The sequence below is a fragment of the Carettochelys insculpta genome, chromosome 9 (genome assembly GCF_033958435.1).
Source record: "Carettochelys insculpta isolate YL-2023 chromosome 9, ASM3395843v1, whole genome shotgun sequence".
NCBI classification, from domain to species: Eukaryota; Metazoa; Chordata; order Testudines; family Carettochelyidae; genus Carettochelys; species Carettochelys insculpta.
This window is the reverse complement of record NC_134145.1, coordinates 18,953,055-18,980,295: the sequence shown is the minus strand read 5'-3', so window position 1 is coordinate 18,980,295 and position 27,241 is coordinate 18,953,055. Positions and strand designations below refer to the sequence as shown.

Here is a 27,241-nt window from a genome sequence, read left to right as displayed (position 1 = left end):
ACACCAGTGTTAAAATCTAACTAGGCAGATAGATTCAAAATACAGGATGAAAGAATTATTTTGGCAGCTTTGACTGAAGATGGAAAAATTGTTATTTCCATCCTTGCTCTTTCATCTTGCTTTGATTTATTACTGCAAAGCCCGAGTTATGAAAAATAGACCAAGCCATCTGAAGATAATTTAACAATTCCTATAAAAATATGGAGAAAATGTATACATCTACTCCCTAAAAGGCTTTTAAATTTACAATGGAGTTTGAAGAGCTACCCCTAAGTCCTCCATTCCTTGCATGATTTATGCACACACTTTCATATGTATATTACCTTACAGTTTGCATACACATATTATTTTGTTTGCAAATAGTTTACTTTTTCTTGACCTTATTGCCTTTCAATCATCTCAGACACTGTTTGTTCAATACCACAGATGTTAAGAAAATACATGGTCTGTGCAATTTTAGGTAGCTTTATATTCTAAATTAGTGTTAGACATGGTATTGGGTGATATTAAAAAAACTACAACTCCAGGAGCAATAACATAGTGATAAAGAGCAAGCAATGACAAGGCAACATAGGCTGCTTCTACACATGCCACCTCCCGTCGGAGATGTCATGGTAATGAGGTAATTCAAAGCAGGCTAATGAGGTACTAACGTGCATATTTATCACCTCATTAGCATAATGGCAGCTGCACAAATTTCAAAGTGCAGACTTCGAATTGCAGATTGACAGTGTAGATGGAGGCAGCTTCGAAGTACGTGCCCAACTTCGACACTCCCTTACTCCAATCTAGGTCTGTGGGAGGAAGGGAATTTTGAAGTGGGGTGCTCATTTCAAAGCTGCCCCAATTTATACTGTCAATATGCAATTTGAAGTCTCCACTTCGAAATTTCTGCAGCCATCATTATGCTAATGAGGCACTAAATATGCACATCAGTGCCTCATTAGCCTGCTTCGAATTGCCTCACTACCATTCCACCTCCGACAGGAGGTGGCACGTGTAGAAGCAGCCTTACTGAAGTTATTCTGGTCTTCGTATACATAGTGGAACCAAAATTCAGGGTAACCCCAAGAAAGAATATTGCAGAAAACAAACCTTAAAAAATTACCAACTCCTGTCCCTTTATTCTTCTCCTCCATAAAAATTTACCCTATTTTTCATCCTTCACTCTTTTTATAAACTGATTTTAACAAAGATCTATTGCTATTTCAGCTACCGATACCCCACCACAATTTGATATCGCAGATGTACTATTTCATCATTTCAGTAATGACCAGGGCAGATTTTGAAGACAATTCAGCTCACTGTAGCCAGACAAAATCCCCCTGCTCTGCTCCAACTTGCCCCTCTTAGGTGCCTCAGAGCACAAAGGAAACAGCACAGTCTTAGAATGTCTGAAATCACAGATGTGCTTATCTCAAGCACAGTCTTTGATGCTTCAAAACACAGATGTGCTGCCTCATCATGACCCTGGACAGAACAACACAGATAAGAGGGCTAACAGTCCAGCTGATGACCACAGGGCCTCAAACTGCCCTTGGCTGGTACTGATAATTGATACGCCCACACATCGTTCCAGAAGAGGAATCTCCCGCCCATACAAAAAGAATGTCCTGTCTTAATGATTTAGTTATCTCTATCTTACAAGTGTAAATTAAGTTGCAACTCCCCTGTAAGAACTGGCGTCACAAAGACGAACCAGTACAATTGGTACCTTTAGATAAGGAAGAGTGTACGTGACCCAAGGGGTATAAAGAAGGTCCCGGCAGACCACTCTAACTGAGCTCCAATTACCTATACCTGCCAGTCGGGTAAGGTCTTTGCCTCCTGAGGACCCAGGGGATGCCCTCCTCATACTGTTCTTCCCAAGGGATTCGGAAAATGACATTGGCTACGCCAGGAGTCGAAGGACGCAGGGGTGAGAATTATACCTGCAATGTACTTTTGTGCACATTTAATAGTAAGAGCTCTTTAGGCTGAGGCGTCTGGTCCTCAAATGGGGAACTTTTCACTGGTAATCTAACTGGCGTGTCATATGTATCACCCTACTAGTAGTTAAGAAGATAGAGCAATAAGCTTGTAGCCATTAAGATTCTTGTTTCTGCTTTTAATAAATAGCAACCATTTAAGCTTCAGCCTGACTCCTTTCAGTTACTGTAACTTGGCCAAACACAAAACAAAGAATCCTAGCCATTTGGCTGTATCAGCCTGGTCAGTGGTAAGGTGCAGTAAAAGCTGAGCGTTGAGTCGTGTCGCCTCCACGGGACAGCCTCCTGGGGCACCTGTCAGCCTCCCTGGCTGCCCACTGTGAAGGGACAGTCTGTCCTAGCAGTTAAAAGACTCAGGTGGAATAAGCTCTCTGCACCAACCTTTGGGGCACCCGACAGCCGCACTGGCTGCCCACTGTGAAGGGACAGTCTGTCCTAGCAGTTGAAGACTCGGGTGGATCTCTGTGGCATCCGTCAGCCATTTTTGGCTGCCAACTGCAAAGGGACTGTTGGTCCTAGCAGTCAAAGACTCGGATGTAACTAGGCTCATAGACCACTCATTACCCGGCCATTAGCTAACACTCACAAACAACAGATAAGTAAAGTAAAAGTACTAAAGTTGCTGCAATCTCTGTCACCATGTGAGAACCTATGAAGACTTCAGTATTGCATGGTGTTCACTGTGTCCTATAACCATACAGAACAGAATTAACTCTCTTCAATTCTACTTGATTTTGGCAACTTGTTAGAGCTGTCAGATACTGCAGTTGTTTAGATCAACTACTTTCTGTCTCAGCATACACATCCATATCAGTCATGAAATGCTGGAAACGTACTGAGGCTTTAAAGCACATGAAGATGCATATGCTTATCTTTGTCCACTGATTATTTTCATGCTTTTGAATGTCTTCAGACCCCCTTGCTGGAGTAGGCTCTTGTGCATCATTCCAGCCAACCCATTATTCTTCCTTAAATTAGCACTCATAGATAATCACCCATTACCAGGTAGTGAAAAAAAAGATATATTTCACAGATATGATAACCAAACACGTCTACTAAATTCTTCCTCGAACACTTGTAGTAGGCATCCTTCAGTCTACGTAGACTATGGATCACGCCCTTTGTAGTTCCATTTGGGATCTTCATTTGCAGCGTCAACTGGGACTGTGAAGGCCCACATGAGAGTGACAGTCCTTGCTGCATCTGTTGCATGTGTAATGGGTGTCTGGCAGGACCTTACGGTGCTTTCTGTGGGCTTGCTTCTCCTCTGCTAGCTGTCTGATCCTCATCTCACCCTTCTGAAGGCCCTTGTACACTAATAAATGCATTTTGATACTATATACAAACTCTCTAAACACTTTTCAGTTTAAAAGTCAGGGCTTGTCTACACTAGCTCCCTATTACTTTTGAGCAGTAAAGGGATTTTGAAGTACCCCAGGCACTTCTAAGTATTGGTGGGTGAGCCACAGCTAGATGGGAGATGACACTTTGAAGTTTAACGCTTCAAAGTTGCCGGGGGGGGGGGGGGGGGCGGGTTTGCTTAATAAAGTGCTGCATATGCACTGCAGCACTTCATTAGTAAATTCCCAACACCCTACTTCCCATCTTCCCTTCAAAGTAGCATGGACAAGCTGCCAATGAATTTGACAGTGGTACGTGTCATCTCACTGTCTTCTTACTATTCTGGTCAACAGTGCAAAACTCAACACAGAACCCTAAACTATGAAATACTTTGCAAAAGGATATTAGAATGAGCCCAAATGTGAGAGTTCAAGGAAAAATGCGAGTCCCATCTTTTCACAGTGGCTTCAGCAATGACAGGCAAAGATGACCTACCACTTCTTGCAGGAAAAAAAAAAAGCAAATTAAATAAATGTTTCTATTCATTTACTTATTTAAGTACCATGTGTAAACTAATGCAACAGCTCTGCAGAAACAAAATACATATGCACTCAGCCAGGGTTTTCCCCTAGTGATAAGTTACCCAGACCACTAATCAAATTAAAACAGGTGAAAAACAGAACAAAACAAAAAGCAGACAACCAAACAACCCGAAGATGTCGGCCATCTATTCAACGCAGTCCTTTGATCCTGATGTGAGACTCAGCCTTCCCAGTAGCTAATCTGAGCATCTGTGGAAGAGGAGGACAAACCTGAAGTTAATGTGTTCAGTAAGGACTTGTACCCTGTCACACCTCCACAACAAGTAGAGGCTGCTTCAGGTGAAGAGAACAAAGTCTTTTCTGCTATTTTGTGAGCATTTCTAGGTATGTAACTGTTGCCCAGATATTACAGTGACTGACATGGTATAAGTGTTTTTTATGAACAGATAGATAATATGGGTAGTAATCAGAGCAATGAGGTACGTGCACTAGCACCGAAAGTGAACTATCATGCCTATGAGATCACCAGGAAGATATCTGTCATAACTTAACAGTCATTACAAAACTATGACTAGTTACACTGAATAATAAGCAAATGAGGTGAAAATATCTTTACCAAGACTGACTCAGTTTTCGTGTCATAAGCCCACCACCTAATAATGAGCTGTCCCATAAATCTTCTGTTGTTTTTACAAGAGCAGATACAGACTACAGAAAATCCATAAATACGTTTCTGAACAGGCCTTATTGATTTATCTAACCTGCAAAAGGTCTCCAAAGTGCAAGTTTATACACTTTTGCCTAATAATTGTTTTAAGTAAAAGGGATCTCTAAATATTTATGCTAGCAGCATAAATAAGAAATACCCTCTGTTTAGCCTTTGGAACATTGGTTTCTAAATCTGAGCCTAAAATAATTCAACTGTGTCCCTTCAATCGTAGTGCTCCTTTGATCAGCCTCGTCAACTGGCACTACACTGTTCCTGTTACTCTTTACAAGGTAACTGATATGCTTTGCCCCCAAAAATCACATAAGTCTCCTCGGCAAACTCCATCTCACTGGTAATCAGCCTTTCCAAACCCCACTTATAAAACTCCAGTCTCTGCCCCTTGTGGATCATCATTAGTCCTTTCTTCTTCTGCTATGAAGAAAGATCTAATCAAGGCAGTATTTGATTCATATGCAATCAGACATCTCATTAAAGTGAATACATGAGCCAAGCACACACTGATCCTTAGTGTTGCACACTTGCTTTCAGCACACTTAAGGGTGTATCTTCACTACAGAGTTAACTTGGGGGATGGGTACTCTGAGGTGAGCAACCACACTGTAAAGCTTCACCCAAGTCACTCTGGCCTCACTGGTGCTGCACTAGGACTTCTGGAGACGCAGCCATGACTGTGTGTGCCGTGTTGAGCTGAGGGTGATGTGATTCTTTCCTAGTGAATAAAGGAGACTTGTCTGTCCCTCTGGGCTCGCAGGGGAAAGTGTGGGAAGGCACAGAGGATTATCAGCCTACAAATGATTTAGCCAGGATCTTGAATGCAAAGTGCGCAGGCTATTGGTCTGAATAAAAACTTCACTTGGGCTACATCTCATAGCCCCAAGTGAGCCAGCAAACCCATGTTCAAACCACCATTAAGCCAGGTGCAACATTTTTGCATGTGCGGACAGGAGAGGTGTCAGAGGCAGCAATAAATAAATAAATTAATAAAATGACCCAAGTTAAATCTGCAGTGAAGATATACGCCCTTTGGTCTTGGCCCCTGCCTGAAATGAAGGAAGTGAAAAAGGCAGTTATTTATGGTGACACCTAAGAACCAGGATTCACCCAATGGAATTAATAGGCACCAAGTTTAAAACAAATAGATGGAAATAATTTTTCACACGATGCACAGTCAACTGGAGGATCTTTTAGCCAGAGGATATTGTGAAGGGCAAAACTATAACAGGGTTCAAAAAGAACTATGTAAGTTCCTGGAAGACAAGTTTATCAATGGCTACTAGATGACAGGCATGAAACCCCTTACGCCAAACACCCCTAGCCTCTGATTGCCAGTAGCCAGGAATGGACAACAGAGGAAGGATCACTACTACTTCTAGTTCAGTTAATTCCATCTGAAGCACCTTGCATTGGCCACTATCAGAAGACAGGGTATTGTGCTAGATGGACCATTGTTCTTATCAATTATGGCCACTCTTCTCTTTTATTGGGGAAAACCCCTCATCTAAAATACCAGTTCTGGAGTCCACAAAATTCAGTGTTCTCAAAGCTAGTCACTGGTTAGTTCCGCATTTACCCTCTTTTTGTCCAATTACTCTACAGAGTCAACTAGGCTTTATTATACCCAATGTCTTTGAAACCAGCAGCTCCTCTACCAGATCTCACGCAGACAAAAGAGCATGTGCTTTATCCAGCCATTGTCTTCAGCTGCCACCTACAGAAAACCTCTATAAAGTCCTTTGAACAACGTCCTGTATGTTTACATTTCTATGCATAGTTTCTAAGCAGAGTTTCATTCTGAGTACTTTATTTCATAAACTCCTTTGCCACAACATCAACCAACTCATTATTGTATAAAGGCAACTCATGTTCAGTAAGTCATAGCAAATCTGCCTACCTTATTCTTTTGAGGATTGTGAAGACACAAAAGATGAGAAACAAAAGATGTATGAGTCCTGAAGCTAAATTCAGTGAATAATCTGGCAAACAATTTCTGAAGACTATTTTATTTCATCAGATATAAACCAGATTAGCCACTTCTGACAAATGGAAAGCATAGAGTTGCGGACTGATAAAACACTCCTGCTGACGCTCATCCAGTCTCCCAGAGACTGAGTTGCCTTGTTCCAATCATTGACCTAGACTGCAAATTCAAGATTGAAAATTTTCTCAGAGAAAGACTTTCTTTCCTACCTTACAGGACTGAGACCCCCCAAGAACTTAGACCCACAAAAGTTTAGCAAAACCCCCATACTAAACATTGTGAAAACATTTGTGCAGAGGAAGGGCTGAATTTTTTATTTCTTCCTGGAGCATGAGAATTTTGGTATCTCAAAGGGCTAGAGCACGGCATGGAAGCCAAGATATCTGACACACGGACTAAGCTTGACTCCATAGTATAATACTATTATGTGAGGCAATAAAGACTGCAGTGCAACCAAAAGAACTACAGTGATTAGAACCCAGTCAGAGAATGTGGAGGGAGGAGACAAAGTGAATATAAAACCTATCATGATCCATAAAGCTGGGGACTAGCTCTAAACAGGTGAGAGAGGCAGAAAAGTTCCCTGAAACACAAGTTGCTTGATGTGAATCAGGGTTCTGAATCATGAATATTAACCCTTAACATAGCATCACCAAATTTTCTCTTAGGATACTGCATGGATATTTAAAATACAAGTTGGAATTAAGAAGCCAAGATTTTCCAGAAGAGACTTCTTAAAAAAATTGGTATGTCAATGCTAATTACTAACTTCTTCTAGAGCATTATCATTCTGTAAGAAAAGCAGATTCTTGGATACTACACACAAAGCGCATACATCTCACTGAATTAGAAGTAAGGTGCAGCAATGCCCCCTTGTGTTGTAAAGAAAACTGATCACGAGCAAATAAAAATTCTGTTTTTCTTGGCCCAAAATCATCTATTATCAGTGCTAATTCATTCTGAAAAATACCACAGATGAATAGTCTCCCCATTTTCCTCTTTCAAGCAAAGTTATAAGTTGATATAAATGCATCAATCCAAAAATCCTCAGAAAGGGGAAGTCAACACCTTCACACGCAACACACAATCCACCTGAAATCAGAAAGCTGGTTTCTAATAACTTTGCCCAGCTGTTACTCAACCATTTGCAATTTCTGGGCAAAACTTCCTTGGAACATCCACTTCCATTCTGTATTGCTCCTGTATCACCACTCCTCAGTTTGAAGAATATCTCCATGCTCAGAATAGTAATGGGGCTTTGAGGAAAAATGTTGAGTAACTACTGCACTGAGCATGTTTATGGAGTGTTCTAAATATGATTATTAGAGATGAACCCAAACTGAAACTCCAGTTCTGAACAACTCTGAACTTTATGAAATTTAAAGTCAGATCCATGCTTTGAGACAGTTCAAATACAAATGTGAACTCTGCAGCGGGCAGTCAAAATCTACAAAGTGCAGGTTCAAGACCCTGGATGTGAAATACACATGAACTGTGAAAAAAATTATGCTCCAGAGATCAGCTCCATCTTTAGGTTTAATGAAAGGGTAGGTTCTTCTCATTTAACAGCTACGACTCTACAAACTATGTGGCAACAGTGCTAGAGTTTGGCCCAGCCACTCATCTGCAGAGGGAGGATGGGCCAAACTGAGTAACTCCCTGTCCCCATGTTGTAGCCACATTAGTTGGTGACCTATCCACAAGGTGTAATTTCATCCCTTCACCTCTGCTGTGAAATCTACTAGAAATGTCCATGATAATACTGTAGCCTTAATTGTGGCCAATCATGAGCTTGACCTGTTTGCTTACATAGGGTATCCATTCTGACATTCTTCATCTTCGTTTTTGTTTCGTTTTTTTCAATTACAAGCTCTTTCGAGAATAGACTGTGTTTTTTTACATTTCTATAGAATTTTGCACACTGCACTAAGTGACAAATTATTAAACATAATTAGTACCACCACTTGTAACTTCACAGGTTGTTCCTTACTGGTTCATACTTACTTTACATTTTGATAACAAAAGGTTACATTGCACTGCTCCAGAAAACAGTGTGTTGCTCTGAATTGTAATAATAAATGCGCAGTGTTAAAGAGATTACATTCAAGGGGTATGCTAATGAAGTATATTAGTGAACTCAGTTAAGACAACAAAACTCATATAAGAAAAAAATGTAACAGACAGACTTAATTATTTAGCTCCAGGTACTCATCACTCTGGTTGTCGAACCAGCAGTAATCATTTTGGCCCACTATTATTTAAACTGAATGGGTGAAATTCAGTCGTGACACAACAAAGTGCAACATCTCATGGACTTCTATGTCAGTTCCATCAGCTAGTGGCAGAGTCCGAGTCTGATCCAGTATATTTCATGCATCTTACTCTGACCCCAAGTTGAAAAGGCTTCAGGTACTAGACAACATAAAATGTATATGCTGTGAAATCAAAGCACATTCTCTCTTTCCTAGAGTAAAAAGAAGCTGTACACATGAAAGGAGGTAAGATAAAGAAGAGATAAGAAGCTACAGCACAGCGCATTAAAAATAATGGGAAATTATGCCTGTGGTTTCGATGCATTTCAAATAAATTTGTAAAGCACACAATGCTGGGATTTATTCTTTTACATTTCTCCAGAGTAAACCTTTGGTTTACCAATATAAGATTTACCAAAACCTAAAATGTATTTACAATTCCAGTGTTGTCTTTGAGGATCTTCCACAAGATCCAGATGCTTTGCATTTGAAAACAAAGTATTTCATGTGCATACAGCATCATGGCTGGAAAATTAACAACCTACTTTTGACTGAGACGAAGTGCAGAAGGGTTTAGAAAGAATCTTTGAAAGAAGTACAAGCATGTGAAAAGAGGGCTTGATAATGGAAGTGGAATTGCAATTAACAGGTAGATGAATCATTGAAAGTTAATTTGCAAGACATAGCAGAGAAAAGTCTCCTGCTGCTCCACGTGAATATTTAAAGTCTATAATCCTTGACCCACACTTTTGCAAATTTGAAAACTATTTACTATCCAACAGTTATCAGATATCAAAATTTCCTATCCATCTATGTTTTAAATTAGTGTTACTAATTTTTAAAATCTATATGAATACTACTGGGTTAAGTATTCCATCAGTCTGGAACTCAGTGGATTAATGAGCAACATAAAAAGCAAAAGGCGGAGAAAATCAATCTGAATGTAAGAAGCTCAATTGGCTCCTTACACTCTAAACTAACTCAAAAATGCATCAAATTTCATGAATGACTCACAGACTCCTCACACATCTCTGTGTGTCTACACAGGTCCAGTCTTCCTTTCCTGAATACCATTAGGGAGCAACTATGAGACTTGACACCAATCCTTCTCCATGTGAAGATTTCATAGGTGACCTGTGACTTTTTCATACATTGCTCCCCCCCGCAAGAGCAAGATGTTAGAGCACATCCTTTCAATCTTATATTTGTTTCAGCTAAATAGAGACACCTATGTAGTCTGATGTCTACCTCCCAACAGAGATTTTGTCAGTTTACACAAGTAACAAAACATTCATTTATAAACTGTCATACCTAGTTTCTAAAGTGATATCCTCCCTACCCCCACCCACAACTTCCCATCACTAGAGTCTATACCACACCACAGTGAAAAGTGTGTAGGGATAAACAGAAGGGAAACTTTAATAGACAGAAGGCTGTAAAGATAAGAAGTTTTGATTCAGGGTGACTTTAATTTTATTTTCCATTGACAAGTTTACTAATGTTGGATTTCAAAGTCTGTTAAGATAGCTAATAACCGAAAGATCCTACGCCTTCCACGAGTAACTTCTGTAGGTCATTTCTAACATACAAGCAACGCTGAAGTTACATATTTATAAGCATTTTTAACTATTCGTAAGTTTAAGCCAAAAAAAAATTCATACATCTGTTCAGAGCACACAGTATAAGTTAGTAATTGCATCATATGAACAAACCGTAAGTTACCATGACAAAGTCATAATTCACCAACACTTACCTACCTGTTATATTAGAGATACTGCAGCTATTTCCTAATCTCTCTCAGATACCATAATGTGCTACTGATTGGTAAATAAGGAGTTTAGTTCTTTAATCATTGTCTCAACCCTCTCCCTTAATTTATAGGGTAACAACTTAAAGGCTTGTTAAAACCCACATATAAAAGCATTTTAAAAAAATCTGAAACAACTTACCAGTCCTGGTAAGATGTAATAGCAATACTCGGTGGTGTCAGCAAAGGCAAAGTTGTTGGTCTAGTGATGATGTCTCGATCAGGTGTCTTGGCTCGTTCACTCTGTCTCTGAGACAATGGTGGTAACTGCAAATTACATGAGCAACACCTTCTTCCTCTCCAGAGATCTATGCCGAGAGTATTACTAGAAGTACTAAAAGACTTGCTCAGGCCACATTCTAGGTAATCTTTAGCAATCTGAAAAAGTAAGAAAAGTCACTGAAGTTATGCAAAACTATGCAAACACATTTTTTCCCACAAAAAAAAAAAAAAAGTATTGAAAATTAATTTGCTTTCACAAATATTTAGCATTTTGGGGATTTGAACTATTCACAAAATATTTATTTATTCTTCACTTCTGGGAAAGTTTTGCTACTGTCATATTACAAACTTATGTAAACATTTGCAAATACACCTCTGTGAATTTCATACTATCTACAAATTGGAATCAATTCTTCAGTTCTACAATCTGACGTTAAATAAGCATGTTTCACCGGTGAATGGTTCAAATCACCTGGCAAAATTTCAAAATTTAAGTTTTCCCATAAATAGTCCATTCAGAGCTCATCCAAAATACCACTCCTCTCTCGCACGCCTCAAATGCATGGATTCCCATTAGCTTCCATTTCTGTGAGTTATCTCATCAGAGCTCATCAGGTTTTGCCTTATTTATATCAACTAGTGAAGACAGAGACCTCAGAGTTTGTGCTACAATGTAGTCTGAATCACCCAAGATCTACTACTTCAGACAAATTCCCCTCTGACATACCTTAAGTGATGTGGACAGCCCTAAAAAGAAAATGTTGGACCCGCAAACTAGTCTTGCTTTCAAACGTCTACTGGTTTTATGCCACTATTTCACCAGAAGTATTTCTGTGTTAGAGAACCTTTTAGTTCAGATATGGCTCAAAATTTGGAACACCTCAAAAGTTCCAGGGCATTCTGACCCGAGGTTTTGATTCAGTACTATACACTACAAATGGAATCAACTGCAAAACTAAGTTCAAATTTTGAACATTTCTAATGTATAGGAATATTTAGAGCTGTAACTTTAGTTTACACCCATCTCTGCATGCTACAAACTGTGGGGGAAAACCACAAAAGTCATGATACTATTCCACCGTATGCAGAAATTGATCATATCTGGGCTTCTTGTAGTTCACAGGCAAAGGTAAGGCTGCCCTGATTTTCCCTTCCATCATAAAGGAACTCTTTCAGAGAGCTGCTTTGGATATTGTGTGGCTGCTTAGCTAAGTTACACAGAGAAGTAAAAAATCATATTCTAATATTAGTCTCACAGGCGTAGCTGTGTTAGCCTGTAGCTTTAATAAAAGGCAGACCTGTAGCACCTTGAAGACTAACATATTTGTTTACTAGGTAATGAGAATTTGTGGGTAGGACCCACTTCTTTAGATTTTCAGATTGGAGTAGATAATAAGAATATCCAAGGTTTGTATAGTTGGGTGAGGGGAAGGAAGAAGGTGGAAAAGGTGGTGGTGAACTGGCATCTGTCATTAATAGAACCAGCGGAAGAAGTGAATTAAGTGCAATGGGTAACATTCTTATGACTATCAAAAGGTGTGAAAATTGCCCTTGTAATGCATAAGATAATTGAGATCTCTGTTAAGCCTGACATTAAATTTGTGGAATTTGCAAATGAATTACAAATCAGATCTCTCCCTCTGTTATTTTGTGGTAACCCCTTTTGCAGAAGAATAGATACTTTTTTCCCCACTATGTAAATGAATTCCACTAAGATTTTCCATTACCAGTTCAGATGGCAAAGATATGCTTCATAAACCAATTCTGTGGTAGTTAATTCTTTTGTGAACTCTTCACATCTAAAGTGAAAGATAACCCCATACTCACTCTTGGCTAAAAGCATGAATTATTTTAATGAAGGAATCATTTTACCCAACACAGATCACTAGTATGTGCTATCATTCACAAGACCCTGTCTTAAAATCTCCACCTACCCCTAATTTATAGCATTCAGTATCTAATTTTCTGCATGATTGGCTTCTTTAGAGTCTATGAAAGAGAATACATGATCAATTATCATTAACTAGTATAAGCCAGTGTGTCTGGCAAGCTGCAGTCATAGGGTGCTCGTCACAGGGTGCTCCTAACATGCCTTTCTTGTTATTTTTAGCTAACAGAAGGGTGTTAGTGGGTAAATGCTCTTCTGCCTGGAGTGTACTTTCATGCTAGGGTCATCTTCTCTCTCCTCTTATTTAACATCTAGATAGGGCCTGTAAGACTTAGTAAGGAGAAACAGTCTGTGCTGCAACAACACAAGCTATTTTGACCATGTGCTGTATATACAGACCTTAATATCTATATCACTGTCACCTGGAGATTGAAGGACTACAATGTGTTTTACAGAGGGCTACACCTTAAACCTATCCAGGAACTGAAATTGGTACAAAATTTGACTGTTTGTTTGTTAAGTGGTATATCTGACAAAACCAAGGTAAGAAAGGTTTTGCCTACTGGCTGAAGCAGGGGTGGTCATACCCAGGATTTTTTTTTTCTGGCAGAATGCACCGGAACAGAGTTCCAGCACCTTTTTACATTAGAACACCAGAAAAATTTTCACTGCCAATCCCGCAGCAGCATAGGGACAGGGCAGGAGCCCCTGCTGCCCCACAGCAGGGCGGGGACCATGGCATTAAAACTGAACACCTTAACCCCTATGAGGAATCATCAGACTTGAGTTCTGGCACCTTATTTTTCCTAGAAAAAAAAAAAGCACTGGTCATACCTATTGGTTAGAGCCAAAGGTTGGAGCTGAAACCAGGAGTCAAGAGCTTGAAGATGATGACAACAGCAGGGCTAGGAACCTGACTGATCCAATACAAGGCTGGAGCAGGACCACAGACAAAATTAGAGGAAGAATGGGGCTAGAACAAGCTCAGGCCAATAAATTATGTTACTACTATCAGGCAGAGCAGGGTTCCAAGACATGAAATGACCTTGAGCAGAATAGGCTGCTGCTTTTCTTATGAAGCTTACACACCTGCTCTGAGAGGCACCAGACCAGCCTCAAGAATGTAGACTGGGTGGAGCCCAACATAGGAATAACTCATCCCAATGAGACTTATTCATGCTGTAGTCTTATGTAGGATGATTCATCATGAACATCATGGTCCCAGGATGCAAAAGAGCCCACCCTAGCTAATTCCTTTAGGAGCACTGGTAATGGTTGCAAGAGCATCTATTTAAGGAGGACAATGCAACACATTTTTTAAATCTATTAGAATCCAAGGGGGTTAAATACTTTATTAAAAGTTGTGAACGTATATCACGTCTTTTAGAAAATGATACTCCAACATCCTACCCTCTCCCTGCCATGCACCCTTCAAAACTTGACTCAAAGTTAATAGTGCTGCACATTCCAAGTGTTGGAATAGTAAGTAATTCCTAACAGAGAGCTTCGTAATGCTGACAGCTCTTAAACAAAAAGTTTGACAATGTGTGAAAGAAAGAGACAGGACTCTTATAAGATGCCAAAGAAACAAGTGTTGGTAGAATTATACACCATTCTCTCCCCCAGCAGTATACATTTAAAACACACACACACACACACACACACACACACACAAAATTCACTGACCTTATCACAGATAATGAGTCTCACTGATACATGACGCAGAACGCCCCTGCAACAGGCTGTCTGGAAGCTTTTTATGGAACTGGAGCTGTGAATGCCCAGAGTGACCTACGATGGCACGTGAAGGATTCAGATTTTTTTTTTTAAGAATCATCTTGCCAACACAAAGAAAAAGGAGCAGATCTTTTAAATGTGCTGCACCACTTTGGCAGACTTAAATACGACCAACAGCAAAACAATTATAAGCCCTGATGTAAAGTAGCAAAGGGAGCTATACAACTGTCCAGAAACTTGTTTAAGCGCATCGCACAGGAGCAACAAAATGCAACTACTGGATAGCTATAATTAAGTCCCATATACTAAAAGAACAAAAGCTGGGCAGCAAAAACAGGGTAGAACCAAAGTCCACTGAACAGAAATATTACAGCAAGAAAACAAATGAGTTATGTATGCAATATAACAGCATATTGCCTACATCTGAGCAATCCTTCACCCCTGCACTTCTTGACTACAGAGATAAATTATCATCCATTTTAGAAAACAAAGTCAAATCCAAGACAAAACTGAAATGCACAGTCTTAGCCAATGCCACCTGCTGCTTGCTTCAAATTGTGTTTTAAAAACTAGAAATTTAAACCCATTTTGTGTTCTCAAACACACAGCTGAGATTCTGACACCTTCACCTTGAGTCGCATTTTACTCCATAAATAGTACATCTGAACTCACTGGGATCTTAACAGATTAAGCAATGGCTTCACAGGGATAAATACAGGAGAATCTGAAATATTATTCTTCTTATTTTCAGGATATGATTTAAATACATCTACAACTTGTATTTGACTATGAAGCTCATCTTAGATAGATGGAATCAAATGTTCCTCTGCTTTTGAAGAAAGTTAATTCTAGAAAGATGAACTTCTTTGGATTGTTTTACTGATAGCTAAACAGCCTTGCCTTATAACATTTGTCACTTGTACTTTGACAAATAAAAGTAACAAGTATATAAATTGTGGAGCCTGAATAGTACTATACATAAATGAATCAGTGAGGTGCAGATTTTGGAACAGTAAGGATTAAGTGGGTTTCCTTGGGAATTTCCCCATAGGCAAGATAAGATAAACATTTAACCCAATCACTGGTGGGCTGGTCTACAAATGTTTTCAATGTCATTTCAAGTATTCCATTAAAATCTCTCAACCAGACTGGTAGGGAGATGATCAGCTGTGTTGAAACTCATATTTCTTCCACAGCCTTCATGTAGGGCAGACATTTTCAGTCTGATCAATTCAAACATGGGGAAACCATACCCAGTTACAGTTTTCTAGGAAGGCATCAGACAACTTGCCTGCTCTAGAGCCACTGTTTGAGAGCAGGAAGCATAACCTATTAATATTAGAATCACAAAAATTAAACAGTCCTGTAGCACCTTAAAGACTAACAAATGTATGCATTAGGTAATGAGCTTTTGTGGCTAAGACCCACTTCTTCAGATCTGAGTAGATAAGAATCCAGGGTTTATATAGCAAGGGGTAGTAGGACCCAGGAACCTATCCCTGCAACAAACCCCGTTGCCAGCTCTGTCAACATCTTTACAATAGAGACACCATCACTGGACCTAATCACTACAACCACACCATGAGGTGCTCATATACATGCACATGCACTAACGTGATACGTGCCAGCAATGCCCCTCTGCCACGTACATTGGTCAAACTGGACAGTCTCTGCACTAGAGGATGAATAGACATAAATCCGACATCAGCAACTGGAATACACATAAACCTATAGGGGAACATTAACCTCCCTGGACATTCAATAACGGATCTGAAAGTAGCCATTCTTCTACGAAAGGGTTTTACCACAAGATAACACAGGGAGAGATCTGATTTGGAATTCATTTGGAATTTCCACAAATTGAACATCAGGCTTAACAGAGATCTCAATTATCTTATGCATTACAAGGGCAATTTCCACACCTTTGATATTGACAGGAATGCTACCCATCCCACTTAATTCACTTCTTCCACTGGTCCTATTAATGACAGAATCCAATCCCCCACCACCTTTTTCCCCTTCTTCCTTCCCCCTGCCCAACTATACAAACCCTGGATATTCTTATTATCTACTCCAATCTGAAAATCTAAAGTGGGTCCTACTCACAAAAGCTCATTACCTAATAAACACACGTTAATCTTTAAGGTGCTACAGGACTGCCTTTTATTAAAGCTACAGACTAACACAGCTACGCCTGTGAAACTAATATTAGAATATGCTTTTTTCCTTCTCTATGTAACTTAGCTGAGCAGCCACAGAATGTCCAAAGCAGCTCTTTGAAAGGGTTCCTTTATGATGGAAGGGAAAATCAGGGCAGCCTTACCCTTGCCTATGAACTACAAGAAGCTATTGAGATCCCTGTCTGATAACTCTGGACTTTGACAACCATATATGATTTCTACAAACACCTCTGACGTAGGGACTTGGGGCTGGGCCCATGTAAATCATTGGAAAAAGGTAGACAGTAAGAAATTACTTCCTCAAATGTAAAACTATACAAGAGTTGACAAATAATGTTTTGCAATGGTATGGGCCCGCCACAAATTTCAGTGCTCTCTTTTTGGTCAATACTTCTCTAAAAATGGACCACTCACCCAGTTGTATCAAATGAAATAAATGAATCCCAAATTGCTAAGATATCACCTAGAGACCGTATCTAGGAATATTTTGAATAAATTTGTTCCCTGGGTCAAATAGGTAAATGTGCCAAGTGTAAGCAGTACAAGATGATGATACAGGGCTTAGTTTCAGGAACGAAATGTCACAAGGAAAAAAAAACTGTTTACAGGGAAATAATAATATGGATGAAAATTGGATACAGCTGAGTGGCTCAGCTGGTTAGTATTTTAAATAATTCACTTTTCATCATTCTTCAAGTTTTCCCTATACCTTTTAGTAGTGTGATTTGACAGTAAATTCCCAAGCTGTTTCCTGTATTGGATGTTCCTAGGGGAAAAAAAAAAAAAAAGGTATAGCTTAGCTAATCCTTATGTCTTATTTAATTAGTTGATTAGGTTTAGCCTTTCACTCAAGTATTACAGAAAGCTGAAGTAAGAAAAAACTAGGAATCGCCAATTGCCACTGTATGCCATTTTCGTATTTTATATTACATGATACTTGCCCCTCATTTTGGAGCATCATGGACCATAATAGTGATGTCATACATCTATTGCCTATTTTACTTCAGCATAATTCAGCTTTCTCAAGGGAATCACACACTATACTTTTTTCCCCCCTCTAAAACAGAAGTGTCAGTGAGTTCAATGGGGCTTATTCCAAAATGCAAGTGCACTTTAAGCACAGTCAGTCTTGGCTTTTTTGTTAATGACGTAAATCAAGGATTTATCTACTCATTTATTTTGGTGATTTAAATCAAATCACCCTGGTCAGATTTGCTGGGATATCGCAGGGAGGCGCAAGCCTAAATCCCAGTGTAAAGGGAAAGAGATGCAGGTCTTCAAACCTAGAGAAGTGATGTCAGAGAACCTTAAGCCTTAAACAAATGCCCTCAAAGACCACCAAGCTGGGGAAGTCAAAGGGGCAGTCTTCCCTGAAATTGTGACATAAACGGTGTTGTTGTGTAATCTAGGACAGTGGAGAGGTGTCAATGTGCCAAACACAGTGAAAGCAAGTACTGTAGAAAGGAAAAGCACAGAGAAAAGTCTCTGGTTTTTGGAGAAAAAAGCATGAATTATGACAAACTAAAAGAAGTCAAATAGCTGAGAGATGCTGAAAAAGGCAGCTCAACATCAACGAGAGCAAATGGACTGCTCGCTGACCTGATATACTCCAAGGACCAGAAAATAAATGATGGTCCAGGATCTCAGGGAACATTCAGCTACTGACAGAGAATCCAGCAGGCAAGGGAAATATTAAGGGAAGGGAATCCAAGAAGAGGACCACATATGCAGCAGTCACACTCCATCCAGATCAAATGAATCACTGCAACTGGGATCATGGACAGATTGACCTTCACATCAAGGCAATCTGTGGCTGAAAAGAGAAGGATTTCATCTTGAAGTCCTGACACTTGCAGCTCAGAAGCAATAACTAGGAAAATTTTCATCAACAGGAGTGATAAGGAAAGGGTCATCTTCAGCAACCTATAGGAAAACAGCCCCAACAAAACATAATATGGTAGAAGATGGTGCCACACCCCATGTGCCTACCTGCTGCATGGCAAAGCCTGTATTATCTCCTCACTTTAAGAGGAGGATGACAGCGTGTCTTATGTATTTGTACATGCTTCTGAAATCTGATTTGAACTGAAGCAGGTTGGACAAGAGGACACTATACAATATCAGATTCCAGTACACTCAAGGATTATGGCTTTCTTGATGATGCAGAAAATGGACAGAAGAGATCCCCAAACCTTGCAGAAGAGTCTGAAAATCTTGGCCTACTATGGCCCCATTAAGACTGATGGATGACTGCTGGTATGTTGACTGTGCATTTAAATCAGTTTATTGTTTTAATATGTTTTCTATGTAATGCTTTTACATTAAGAATAACTGTGCTTATTTAGGAAGTGCTGTGTGATAACTTGTAACTTCTGGCAATACACTGTTCTTAGCTCTCAGAGAGAAAGCAAAACAGAGAACTGACCTTTCAGCACACTGATCTTAAAAACCCCAGGTCAGAGGGGAGTGGGAGAAGGGCACATGCCTAAAGAGACGAGTGATTTGGCACTCCTGAAATAAGCCACAAAGAGAGAAACAGGTAGTTACCTGACAAAAGGCAATGGCTTGCCAGCACTAGCGAACAAAGCTGACAGAGCCACTGAATAGCAATCTCCAGACACGTGGTGCCCTGTTGAGCAGGGGTGCTGCAGAGCATAAATTCTTCTGTGGGTAGAAGAGGCAGATCAATCACCAAGACCCATACAGCTCTTGGCCTCTTTAATGAGTTTACAATTAGTGTGAAGCTGTAGAGTGTGGTGGGGAATGTGTGAAGTGGAAGCAGGAATTTAGATCTATCAAACTCATTTTATGGACGGGATTACGAAATATTCATTACACAGAAACATTTCTCCATTGATTCAACCTGGTGACCTACAGGTGAGAGGTTCTGTGGAGCTCCCACCCTTTCCACCCAAGTGTCACTCTTCGCCCACATCCCCCCTCCACCTTCCCCAGGTGACCAGTAAATCTGATGGCCTCAATGGTGGAGACAGACAGACAGACAGACAGAGGCATGCTCTGCTGCTGGTATTAAGTGCTGGAGTGATACTAACAATGTAATATTTGTATATTCCACACATTGAACCTCAGGCATAACAGAAGCATTTTCCTGTGTAAGACTGCAGCTAGCTACACAACATGCAAGGTTTCATTTCTCCATTGTACCTTTTTAGACATATTGGCTATGTCTAGACTGTAGCCTTAACTCAGAATAACAAATTGCACAATGCAACCTCCCTAAATTATTTCAAGTTACCTTCTTTTGAACTTGGTGCCATCCAAATGACACCGAAGTTTGGAATAAGCGGCTATTCTGAGAGTTCTGTTACCCCTCATATGGCAAGGGGTACCGGCACTGGAATACCATGCTTGAAATATCTGCACAATTTCGAATGCAGTGAAAAGCCCTGGAGTCTATCTAGACAATAGTCTAGACACAGCCATTATGTGATTTTCCATTTTTAAAGATCCCAAACTGAAACAAACAAAGCAATTACTGCTGTGAGTCTCACTGTCATCATTACAAATTGATGCGTTTCTGCTGAGGACAGGAACTGGTATTTAATTAGTAAAGGATTATTGTGGCAAAGGGAGTGGTGGATTGGCACATCAGCTCATGGAATGTTAAGCAACTGCAGTAGTGAATGCAGTCAAAATACTATAAATATAAAATTACAGCCAATCCGCAAAAGTGGGGATCCACATCAGATCTTCCTAGAAGTATGTCCTTGGGCCCAGGTCCCTCTATTTCTTAACACAGTCTAATGAATTAGAATGCTCAAACACACAGTCTGAACTAGCAAAAGGAAAAAGTTTACATGAGTAACTCCACAGAAATCAATTTCCAGTATAAAGCCAGCCTATGTGAAAACAAAATTAGGCAGCGTGTTCTGTTCTGAAAAACAGAAGAATGAATGGTCCTTCACTTTCAAAAAACTTACATCATCTGCCGTAACCGTCATGACACTTCTGCTTTTCTTCATCATAGAGATGAAAAATGCACCTGTTCGTGCCAACCACTCTTGTTCAGTGAAGTTTCTCCCCAGACAGTCAACCTACAAGAAAAAGTGGGAAGCCTTTGTATTCTTGAGTAATAAGCTACACTGTTGATTGATAGCTGTAAGCCAGATAACCATGTTAATAGCGTGTTTTTACAAAATGCTTTGTCGAAGCGTATGAACAAGGATGCTAAGGGCAAAATTACATAAAAGTGCAAGACATCATTTGCAAAATAATAATTTAATTAGTAATGAGCTAATTTGAAATATCAGTTTTCTCAAAGCTTGAGAATATCAGCTTTGTAACAACTTTAGTAATATAGGACCAAATTGATCCTGCAGTTCCTATTTAGTTTTTAATGAGTCCTTACTCAGAAGAGTATCAGGTTGAATAAACTAGCCATAATAGAAGAACAGTAAAAAGCAGTCTCTGTATTTCTCTTTGAACTCATACAGCAACTCTCACAACTATAAAGGCTCTGTTCATTATTATAAATCCATGCATCATTTCAGCCACTTCTACACTGTAACCCTCTCGAGGGTAAGATACTTGAGCCATTTTGGGTCAGTGGCACCATAGAGCATCAGTCAGGAAAAAAAAATGAAAAATAAACTACCCAAATGAAACTGCAGAGGAAGACAGAACATAATTTACTCACCTAGGAATCTGACAAGGGTACCAGACAATATTCCCTCTAATATTCTCCATTCATATATGGAATAAATTGTATGTGCACCAATGCATGTACAAATATGCACCACCAACAGAAACACACAACCTATTTATAGGCACTCTACTAATCAGCTGGGCATAATCTGAATTTCTTCTGAGTGTACAAACAAGTGCATAGCTTACAGGGCACCAGGTGTTAAAAACCCTATTTTTTCTTACCATGAATGGATTGCTCATGACAGCTCTGAAAAGGAAAACCCTTGGTGTTTTTTCACAGAACAGCACAACTGCAGTGCAAGCTTCTGCACACTATCAACACATCTGTACCTTGGCTTGGAGAGACTAAGTCTGGGGTGAGAGGAGAGTTGAAGGACAATCACTAATTGACCTCTCAACTAAGGCTATATATACGCTACAAGATAATATCTATTTTAAGTCATTTAGCCTGATTTTACCAACTGCCTCTCTTCACTGTAAAGTCCATCAGCTCGATTTATGGTGCACTAAAATTGAAATAATATCGGTATCATAATATCATAGCAACCTGACGGGTGTAGCATTCAGTTCAAATTCCGAATGAAGGGTAGTGAGGAAGCACCATGCCTTTAAATCAAATTCTTTAGCCTCCACAGATGTCCCATGTGCGCCCCACAATGCACCACAGTTCTCCTCACTGGCCTCCTCCATCTCCACTGCTCTCAGGTGTGGAGGAATTAGACAACAGGAATACTGTTTCAGTTCGGCACCTGGAAGCCCATGGCTGTAGGGTCATGAGAGGCTGAAAAATCTTCTTTTTCTTTGCTAGCAGTGTGGCTGTGGGGTCTGTGGTTCTGTGTGTACCCCTGCCAGCTAACTCTTTCTTCTGCGCTGCATGGCACCAGCCTCTGCCGTCCTGCACCAAGTAGCAGCTAGACTGTTGGTGGGGGTCATGCTTGTCTGATAGGATGAGAAAGTTCTTTTCAGCTTACATAATGTCCTGCCCCCCACATCCCGTCTCTTCACTCCCCGAGAGGCACCACACATTCTGGAATGTTCCCTTGCACACATCACGTGGCAGCTAGTGTGTGGGTGGGGGTCATGCTTGGACGAGAAAACTTCTTTTCAGCTGCTTACATTTGGTCCTGACCCCCCCCATCCTCTCCCTTGCTCCCCCCCAGAGGCGCCATGCAGTCTGGAACTTTCCTCCACCCAGCCGCATCACATGGCTTGACCCCAAAACAATACAAGGATGTGCTGCACAAGGTGCCAGGTAGCTTGCATGCAGTGAGGGTCCTGTAGCTGACCGTGGGAAGTCTCCCTCAGCATTCACAATTTTTGGGGATGGGTGTAGTGTGGGGTCTTTTAGCTCCCTCAGGGAAGTCTCCTCAATGGTTTCAGGTGCTGCCTGCAGCCTCAGGTATTTTAGCCACCCAGGGGAAGTCTCGCTCAGCGGTCACAATTTTCGGGGCTGACTTTAGCCAGGGGTCCTTTTAGCTGTCCCGAGCCATAACTCTTTCAAGGATTCATTGCAGTTTCAGTGTAGCACCCATGTCTACTTAAACAAATGGGTCTTTTTTGCCAGGAGGTCTAAATCCAGATGCAGGTGGCGGGTCCTGCCCCGAGGCCCGGGGGCCAGCTGTAGCCAAGGGTCTTTTAGCCACCTGGGGGAAGTCTCCCTTGGCGGTCACGATTTTTGGGTGCTGGTTGTAGTCTGGTGTTTTGTAGCTGCCCGGGGAAAGTCTCCCTCAACAGACACAATTTTCGGGACTGGCTATAGTCGTGGTCTTTTTACAAAGACGACTGAAGCAATGTAGTAGCTCTACAATTGCCACAGTTCTCGAAGTAAGGCTTGCAGTGATGACTGTTCTTGTTCTGAAGGTCTTCTTTGCAAGGTCCAAACCTAGGTCCAAGCCTGGGCACAATGGTAATAGGGGCAGGTGGTGAGTCTCTCTGGGCAGTCATGATTTTCAGGGCTGACTGTAGTAGGTGGTCTTTTAGCCACCCAGGGGGAGTCTCCTTCGGCAGTCATGAGTTTCAGGGCTGGCTGTAGCTGGGGGTCTTTTAGCTGCCCTGAGCCGTAACTGTCTGAATGATTCATTGTAGTTTCAGTGTAGCACCTGTCTCTGCTTAAACAAATAGTTCTTCTTTGCCAGGAGTTCTAAATCCAGATGCAGTTGGTGGATTCTGCCCCAGAGTGCCAGCCTCCATCCTGGGCATGGGCGTAGCACTGCTGGACCTCCTTCACCTTCTCCTGGACTTCCTCCACGTTGCTGCAGGGAGCGGCCTCGTTCAGCCAGGGTGGTGGCCATTCGGCATAGGTTTGGGCATTACAACATTTCACCTTGGGGTCATGGAGTAGATCATCCTCACTCCACAAGACCAGGAGTGTCTGCACCTTTCACACAGTCCAGGAGAGACCCACCTCTTGGTGCCCCAGGCTGGCTCTTGAGCCTTTGACACAAATTATTGATCTGAGGATCTTCTTTGCCAGGAGGTCTAAATCCAGATCCAAGCCTGCAAAGATCCAGTGCTTTTGCATCCTGTTTTGAAAACCTGTTGGCCGGGAAACCCAAAATATTTGTTCTAACCATTCCTAAGCACTTTACTGCCCCTTCCCTCCCCTCAATTATAAAAAACACATCTCTTATACAAGCAAGCCAGACCCTGCCTGGAAAAAGGGACATTTGTTTAACACAGCAGGGAATGAGGGAAATGAAATGTGGGAAGATGTCGGCAGATACCCATAGCCACTTGCAGGACATTTTTTTCCCCATGCTGCATCAGTGAAAATAGTCAGAATACGACGGGGCTCAGGGAACTGTGGGACAGGTTCCCACAATACACTGCTGCAGCAGTCAATTTAAGCTACTTGTGTGCGGCAACAATAAGTCAATTTTGTGGGACGCACGTGAGAATGTAAGGATTCTCAAAATAGAATTGATAAAACCCAATGTTAATGAATGGATTTAAAAAAATTCGATTTTAGCTCGTAGTGTAGACGCATGGTCAAGATAGCTCTGTAGAGGAATATAACCAGGAACAAAACAGACCTCAGATGGTGAAAGCTTTTAAGTACTGTTCTACCCATGTCTCTCAAATTTAATACACTAAGGCTATGGCTACACTAGAAGCATCTGTTGACAGACATATCTGTCTGAACAGACAGTCTGACAAAACACCTGTTGACAGAGTGCAGCCATACACTAAAGCAGATCGAAAGAGCAATCTGCTCTGTAGACAGAGCAGCCACACTGCCTGGCTGCTCTCTCAATAAAACAGCCAAATGGAAGCACAGCAGACAGGGCTGCCCAGTGTCCCGGAAGCCTTGTTTGTCAACATAAGGCCCCGCTCCCCTCCAGCGTGTCCACACAGCTCTTTTGTCAACAGAATCTGTCCACAAAGGCACTTTTCCTTATATGGAAGAGGTAGAAGGTTGTCGACAGAAGTGCCCAGATTTGTTGACAGACTGTCGAGAAAATGCATTTTGTGTGTGGATGTGTGGCAAATTTCATCAACAAGACTCTGGTTTTGTCAAAAAAAGCTCTCTAATGTAGCCATGGCCTAAGCCTATAATCCTACACTGCGTTCAGAAACGAAGAATCAAGCTGTAATTGACTGCCGAGGGCCACCAAAATCATTCACACATAAATTAAGTTTAACCACTGAGAATCAGGTGCTTGTAACATTCTCAGTTGGGAAAGCTACCCCAGGCTGTTCCAAAACACAAGGCACTACTACACAATTCAAACAGATTCCTTCCTGGTTCAAATGTAGACATAGAAATTCTGACACAGTGTAATAACTGTGCTCACATTAAACACCATTTAGATTCCACCAACAACCACCACCACACTATTTACAGAAATTATACAGAGGAAAAAAATGCAACTCATTCTAAGGAAAATGCTTGGGGTTAACAAGAGAGAAGCGTTTGATAAGAGAGATACAGAAAACTACCCTACTATGCCACAAGGACTGGATGCACACCCAGCTGCTACTCATTGTAGGAGAAAAGCAGATATTCTTCTTCCTCTTACAGCAGAGATGACCCTGCAAAGAACATTAACATATGGTGCCAGCAACGTAGCTGGGTCTGATATCAGTCCCCGCTGTGACACAAGCACATCATGCTTCCAGTTGCTTGAATTCCCAGAGGGGCTCATAAAACTCTCACACAAACCCTTTCATCATCAGCCAAAGCAGTCAAAGCGTCAGATCCATGCCAGACATGCTCATCTGTAAGAGTACAAGCACCATCACACAGCACTGCCAGGTACTAATTCTATATTTCTTGCTGCAGCAGCACAGGGGAAGAGGAAAATAAACTGTTTAAAAGGCACCAGAGGCAAAGGTACTGCACAGACACAGAGCGTAGCACATCCTGTGGCAAAAGACCACAAGATACATGTTGAGCGTAAGCAAATGAGGATGAGGTAAGGATTGGAGCCGTCCAAGGGGTGTTGACCAAATGGCACAAATTGGAACATTATGATAGCAGTAACATAGCCTCTCAGCTATGCTGCAGTCGAGATGGGCAGGGTTAAGTGAGCAGCCTGGATGAAAGGTTCCATATCCTATCAACAACCTAAAAACATCCTGTGATGCCACGGTAAAATAGTGAGTCAAATGCAGTGATGAGGGTATAAATTACATCTTGTGCCAAAACAAGCTGTTTGCAACACAAGGGTGATTCACCTCCATGGAGGATAGATAGTCTTTCTGTTACAGCCATATGGGATTTCTGCTGGGAACACAGCTTTCATCTTTATTCAAGCCCCTTGCAAGCTGTTCAGGTTGCACAATCTAAAAACCACCAAACCAGCACATCCTCCACCAGCACCACTCATGCATTCTTTCTAGCCAGCACTCTTCCGTTTTCACCCTGTACCCATCCTTGCAATTGAATTGCTGGCATCACAACCTGGTCTGGATACTAGTAACCTTGCTAGTGTTATGCAAAAATCCATCTGTGTACACATTAGACAATTTTCTCCAATGACATACAGAAAAATGCAATAAGGAAGAACAGTTTTACTCTGGCACATGCATCTCCAAGCAATGTCAAGTGAAACACTGAACATTTCTGTCAAAGTTAATTGCTTCTATGAATATAGATTTAATGGGTACATTAGTGAAATGAGCTACAGCCTCTCAACCTGAATGAACACTTTCCAGGGGGCTGCTGGAGAAGGGGGTGACATCTCCACAGTTTATCTAACTATGGGCCTTTTTGCCCCAACCCCTTCATTCTAACAGGTAAGAGATTAGGCTTCTATTCTGCAGAAAAAATAGAAATGTTTCTGTCTAGATTTATTCTATTTCCCACATATTTGGATTGAAAATAATATAAAAAACTAAATCTCTGCACTACATGGATCCCTGAATTTATTACAAACATGTTGCATCAGAAGAAAAAAGCTCAAGCTACACATTCAGTTTCCTTCAAAAGGCGTCACTTATACCTTATTCAGCTCTTCTGTACACCACTGGCAGGAAAGCCCTCTGTCTTTGCCACAGAATTAAATTGTAGAGGGCTACTCACAGAGCACTGCAGCACACTGTGATTTAAAAGAAAGGCCAGTGTAAGCTAGTACCAATCGGCCACTTTAGAGCACGTTATTCCCCACAGCTAAGAGCCGCACCAGGTATCTCACTCCTCAGGGTGACAGAGGTCAGGTATGTCACATAGTGCTCTCAATCATACATTCATTTCCAGCTTGGAGCAGGCATTCCAGTCAAAAAAGAAGACTAACTGCTATCTGCATGGCTAGTGCTACAATACCATGCTGATAAAATGAGAAGTGATTGAAATGTCAGCCAAGGGGGAAATGAAACAACTGATAATGAAAACAGGGAGTGGGTGAAAAAAAAACCTCTAAGCAGACTGTGTAATTGATGGAATCCCTCCTAAGCAAAGCCAAATGTT

General features: G+C 41.0%; 1 protein-coding gene across 1 annotated transcript in view; it reads right to left on the bottom strand.

The window, feature by feature from the left end:
* Window positions 1-20,663, bottom strand: part of PDE4B (phosphodiesterase 4B) — a 327,502-nt gene extending 306,839 nt beyond the window's left edge. The window contains exons 1-2 of the mRNA XM_075003394.1: window positions 20,607-20,663; window positions 10,781-11,016 (exon numbers count right to left, since the gene is read on the bottom strand). Of these exons, the coding sequence (XP_074859495.1) occupies window positions 10,781-11,016; window positions 20,607-20,651 (281 nt within the window). The 5' untranslated portion in view covers window positions 20,652-20,663. The remainder of the gene's footprint in view (window positions 1-10,780; window positions 11,017-20,606) is intronic.
* Between the last annotated feature and the right edge of the window lie 6,578 nt (window positions 20,664-27,241).